General features: G+C 50.3%; 1 protein-coding gene across 1 annotated transcript in view; it reads right to left on the reverse strand.

The window, feature by feature from the left end:
* The window catches only part of LOC133356488 (synaptoporin-like), an 18,968-nt gene extending 15,050 nt beyond the window's left edge, over positions 1–3,918 (reverse strand). The window contains exon 1 of the mRNA XM_061574019.1: positions 3,907–3,918. Coding sequence (XP_061430003.1) covers positions 3,907–3,918 — 12 coding nt within the window. The remainder of the gene's footprint in view (positions 1–3,906) is intronic.
* Positions 3,919–6,000: the final 2,082 nt, after the last annotated feature.

Raw genomic sequence — 6,000 nt, forward strand, 5'->3', positions numbered from 1 at the left:
TCCACGAAGACAAAGATGCCAGCTGTGCCAGGACGCCTGGTACTGGGACGCTGCCGTCAACGCAAGATTCACGCGGATTGCCAAGCGCACTCAGGTGACCGACAGCTGCACGAAGGCAAGAAGACATTGTCAAACGTAAATGTGGCGTTTTTTTTATGAAAGGCAGCTTTCAGAGCCCTGAGAGTCAAAACCTCGTGGGCTGATTGGACTGAGTGTCAGCCCCCCCCCCCCCATCGTGCGTGTTGACCGTCTCGTCCTGAGTGACGTCCGGACGACTTCCTCGTGGCCTCTACCTTGTAATGCGAACGAAGTTTAAACAACGGCGCTGCCTTACAATATGTTTTTTTTACCGAGTGAAAAATCTCTGATCGATGTAATGATTCCTGTAACTTGAAATGTGCTGCGTCTCAGGCAGTGGCGTCACTCGGGTTGGTGGTGTCACCCCTCGTGGACCTCCTCCGCCCGTAGCAGACCATGCAGACTCCTTAGTCATGTTTCTTGTACTGATGTTACTCGTACATCGTCATTCCCGTACATCACTGAATGTAATGGCAATAGTAGTGATGTAAGCAACGAGCAAAATTAATATGACACCTTTAAATTACAATATTTCCTTTAATTACTACTTCATTTTCTTGGTTCTTTCGGTAAAGTCACGTAGAAGGGAAGTAATAAAATAATACAAATAAAACATAATAAAATAATTTTATTTTTATTATTTTATTACTTCCCTTCTACGTGACTTTACCGAAAGAGCCAAGAAGATGAATCCCTGCAGTCACGAAAGCTTTAAATCGAAATACTACTTCATTCCCAAGCAAGTCATTGATATAGGTTCACAAATACTAATCACCACGATATCGTCGCTAAATCACCAGAAAACTTGATAAAATCAGCGACTATTAAAACTCGAGCAGCGACGAACACGACAGCGCGTGCAGACGAGACCACGTGACTCGGAGCGTCAGCGGAGTTGGGTAACAATGAGAGCTCTGACCGGAGCGCGTTAGAAGGTTCAACAAGTTAATTAGCAACGAGTTTTAGCCTTGTAGATAAATTGATATAGTACATGTAAGCTGGGCTTACGAATTTTTTTGTTCTTGATATAACTAACTACGGGGATATATATATATATATTTTTATAAAAAAGAATACATTTCTGCTGAAACACTGCACAACAAGTTGCATAGACAGTCATTTTGATGTCACCCCCTCTGATGGTGTCACCCCACGCGGCCCGCACCCCCCGCCCCCGCGTGACGCCACTGCTCTCAGCGAAGCTATTTCACCATTTGCGTTTTTATGCCTTATTTGCAATACGTTCTTTAATCGTAATCCTCACGTCAGTTAAATATTCAAGCGATAATTTTGTAATATGCTCTACATCACGTGATTTGCTGTCATTTTCCCGTTCATTATGTAATCCTTTTTTATTTTTCTTGCGTGTTGTGTTTGAGCAGGGAACCGATGCTTTCGTCGATGAAACCACCCCCGCCCCCCCCCCCGATTCAAGGGCAGCTTCTTAGCTCACAGGGTACTTCAAAATAAACTGAACTAAAACAAAGTGAACCAAGTTTCGCGAGAGAATGACATCGCTAAGAGAATCCGCGCACTGTCAGTCGACCACCGGGTTTCAGCGTAAACAACAAAGTCTGGCCACAACGCTCCTCGTCAGGGCCGGACGAGGCGATCCATTGACCCCTCGGTTCATCGACGCCTGTGAGATGTTGACACAACTAACCTGCTGCCGTGAATGCACGCGGAAGAATGAGTTGGCTGAGAGAGCCGGAATTATGTGGCCACTCTCCTCTGAGTGTGGAGTGGCTCTGCTGGTTTTTTTTCTTAGTTATCGGTGTATCCGTCCACTGGAATCTCGCGGCGTTATTAACTTTTGCAATATTCCCGCAGGGCTCGATACGATGCAGAGAGAGAGCCGCGGAGAGAGAGAGGGAGAGGGGGGACATTGAAGTGGCTATGCGGTCTCATCTCCTGGGGCCGTTCACCCATGCGTGGGTTGTAGGTCAGTGGGGGAGAGATGCTCTTGGCAAAGACAAAGTGGGGGAGCGGTGGTGGAGTGGTTAGCGCTACGCCGTGCTACGAACCCGGCGACCCGAGTCCGAATTCAGATCACGGCCAACACCAGTGACGATTATGGATGGTATTGGTCGCGAATTGGTTCAGCGCCTTCCCTAGGTCTAGGTCGACTCATGCGTGTCATTTTCGACTCGATTTTCCGCGCTTTTGTAAGCGCTGTTCTTCGATGCAGCCCGTGTGATCGCACGGCGAATTCGAGACGCGATTCGTACAAACGATTTTTGCTTTTTAATATAAAATGACAAGAATTGTTGCTACGACGTGACTCGTGATGTAACACGCTAATTATTAGGCAAACAAATAAATTGGGCAGGAGCAACCCCCCCCTCCCCTCTCCCCCATGAAGTTGAAGATAGTGCGGTGCTGTTGATGAGAAAAGTGGTGTTGTGCCTGATAGTGAGAATCATAGTGGTGCTGCTGCTGATGATGATAGTGACGCTAATTATGTACGCACAGCACATTTAACACCTAGGCTTTCGCGACCGATATTATTCATAATAAGGGTGTTTGGGTTATATAGCGTAAATATAAATGTGGCGTAACCCTCCACCATCCGACACAGCCGGCAAGGTTTGTCACGTAAACAACGCGCGCCAATTAGTTACCACTTCAGCCCACCGGTGTGTTGTAATTATAATTTGAGTACTCAATTGTAAATGTTGCAGAGTGAGAGACATGGAGAGAGAGGGAGAGAGAGGGAGCACTGAAGACCTCTATCGGTGGTCACCGTATGCACCACGTACTCCCGTTGTATCGAGTTATCTTCTTCTTCTTCCTAGCGTTGTTCCCGCTGTGGCGCAGGGTCCGCTTTTCGGCATTGTCTTCTCCATTTGGCTCGGTCCAGGGCATCTTCAGGGGATGCGTTGTATCGAGTTATCGACTTCTAATATTGCCCCAAGTGTGTACACGTATCCGACCGTGCTTTGCTGTGTATGCGTGGCTCGGCACAGCGGTGCACGTACTATTATTACTTTAAACTACATATTGTTATTTTATTTTAACAGGTCAGGCCCACTCAGCGATAATGGCTCTTTGTCGGAAGTGAGCTGGCTATCACAAATGATAGCTCAGCGAAGTGGCTTATCGTTGTTTGGAAATTTATAGCAGCCAAATATTCTAAACGCGGAGAAAATACCACGCCACCACGAGGAGAGAGAGACACGCAAACTTCAATTATACAGCAGGCGTTAGGGTTGGGATCGAACCCACGATCTCCTGTATACCAGGCGAGGGAGTTAACATCTCACCACGAGTAGAGAGACACGCAAACTCCAATTATACAGGCGTTAGGGTTGGGATCGAACCCACGATCTCTTGAATACCAGGCGAGGGAGTTAACATCTCACCACGAGTAGAGAGACACGCAAACTCCAATTATACAGGCGTTAGGGCTGGGATCGAAACCACGATCTCCTGTATACCAGGCGAGGGAGTTAACATCTCACCACGAGTAGAGAGACACGCAAACTCCAATTATACAGGCGTTAGGGTTGGGATCGAACCCACGATCTCCTGTATACCAGGCGAGGGAGTTAACATCTCACCACCGTGGCGCAAACGCGTCGTTCCTTTGTCTTTGGTTTCATGTGGGTGATATATTTCAATAAAAAAACCGATAAAAGAGAATAATGACGATGACAATGATGACGAAGCGTTAATAACCACCACGGTGGTGACAGTAACGATGTGAGACGTATACGACTCGTAACAACCACGGTAAAACAACAACAACACAAATATCACACCGGTAAAAACAAACACAAACATCCTCCACGGCTGATTGTCCACACAGCATAAAACCCGCCGCCTTACTCCGCAATCCATCGCGCGACCCTCTCCCCCCCCCCGGCCCCTGCCGCCCGCACCACGGGACGCGAGTCCACAATTAAAAGGGAACACCGCGGGGCACAATTCTCCGTGGCGCAGGTCCGTGGGCCTTGGGCCCTGTTGGGTGTTCGCTCGTGGCGTGGTCGCGGCTGCCTCGAGGGTTCAAACCCGACAAAGCCATCTAACCCCTCACCCCCCACCCCTCACCCCCCACCTCTCACCCCCCCTCCAACACCCCACACCACTTCCCCAGGGGGGCTTCTTGCGACAGAATCCGCCTCCTCCATCCTCCACGCGGTCGAGTAATTGGCCGCGCGTCAACCGATCGCGGCGGGCGGGCTGGGGTTGGGGCTGGGTTTGGGGTTGGGGCTGGGATTGGGGCTGGGGTTGGGGCTGGGGTTGGGGCTGGGTTTGGGGCTGGGGTTGGGGCTGGGGCTGGGGATGGGATTGGGGCTGGGGTTGGGGCTGGGGATGGGGCTGGGGTTGTCTTCGGGAAAGGGGTTGGGGGGGCTGTCTTCGCTCTAACGAGCAAAAAAAAAACTCAGCGGCTATGAAAATTGGTTTAATGGCGACCTTTAATTTAACGAAGTGACAAGAGAGCCGGGATCGTTGGTGGGGCGGTGGGTGTGAAGGAATGTGGGGAGCGAGGGGTGGGGGTGCGTGTGTGTTTGGGGGGGGGGGGGGGTAGTTGTTAGCGCTACGCCGCGCTACGAACCTGGCGACCAGAGTTCGCTTCCCGCTCACGGCCAAAATCAGTGACGATTATCTAAACCGGTCCTGCCCCCCCTAGGTCGACTCAGCCTCAAATGAGTACCTGTTGCGCTGTGTAAACATCGCCACTAAGGAGACAAAGGCGGCCGGGCGTAGTGCTGGTCACCCACCCCCTCGTGTGCCGTTCCGGCATTCATAGGCGCTACTCGCTCACAGCACTTGCCCCTACAGCCTGTCAAGGCTATACGAGGGATCTCAAGGCTATGCCGAGGATCTTCAGGGCGTGTTGAGTATCGGTATAAAGCTCCGAGAGCTGGCTGTGCTGCGTGGCTCTGAGCGGTTGATCCGTGCAGCTCTCTGGCGCGAGCTGCGTTGGCGTGGCGAGATGTGAACTCCCTCGCCCGGTGTGCAGGAGGCCGGGGGTTCGATCCCGACCCTGACAATGCCTGCTGTATATTTGGAGTTTGCGTGTTCTTCCCATGGTCGCGTGGATACGAACCCAAACAGTGGTGTTAACCACCTCGCCCGGTATACGGGAGTTCGTGGGTTCCAGAAACCATACCCTGGCTCGCCAGGTGAAGGCGGCACAGCAAGTGAACGGATCGCCATCAGTTCCCATCTGTACGGGGATATAGCCTTGCCCCCTCACACGCGCCGGTTTTCTTTCGGTTCTCTAGATTTTCCCCCCACGTGTATGAACACTCATCACGAATTGGATTAAGACATCTTAAAATAATAACCCCATGTGACCGGACCCTCCTAAAGGGCACTCGATTGGTTAAATAAAGGATGTACAGTTTAGCCGTATAGTATGGCGAGATGTTAACTACCTCGCCTGGTATGCAGGAGGAGCCTGACGCCTGTATATTTAGAGTTTGCGTGTCTCTCTCCCCCCCCCGTGGTCGCTTGGATGTTTTTCTCTGGCTCCTCCGGTTTTTTCCCCTTCACATTTAGAATCAATATCACGCGTTTTGATTATTTAGATGATTTGGCTGCTGTAAATGTCCGCATGGTAAGCCACTTCGTTGAGCTATCATTTGTGGCCGGGTCGCTTCTGAAAGAAGACGCTAATAGCTCAGTGGGCCTTACTTAGTAAGCCATCTATAGTTTAGTTTTATTTTAAATATTCGTTTTAGTTACGTGATTACATATTCTGTACTTTGTACTGTTTGTTCTTGTGACGTTCTGAACTCGCTCCTACTTGGACATCTATGAAAAAGAGCTTTATAGCTCATCGGATTCCTCCAGTACATAAATATAAATATTCAGATCCCGGTTCGTGCCGCGCGTTGCTCCGGGCTCGACAGGTTCGCAGCGTCGCTTCCGCTTCGGGGAAACAGCGGAGACGCTCACGGCACCCTGAACAGA

This window comes from Lethenteron reissneri, chromosome 54 (assembly GCF_015708825.2).
Source record: "Lethenteron reissneri isolate LAM-NWPU_2019-01 chromosome 54, ASM1570882v1, whole genome shotgun sequence".
NCBI lineage: Eukaryota > Metazoa > Chordata > Hyperoartia > Petromyzontiformes > Petromyzontidae > Lethenteron > Lethenteron reissneri.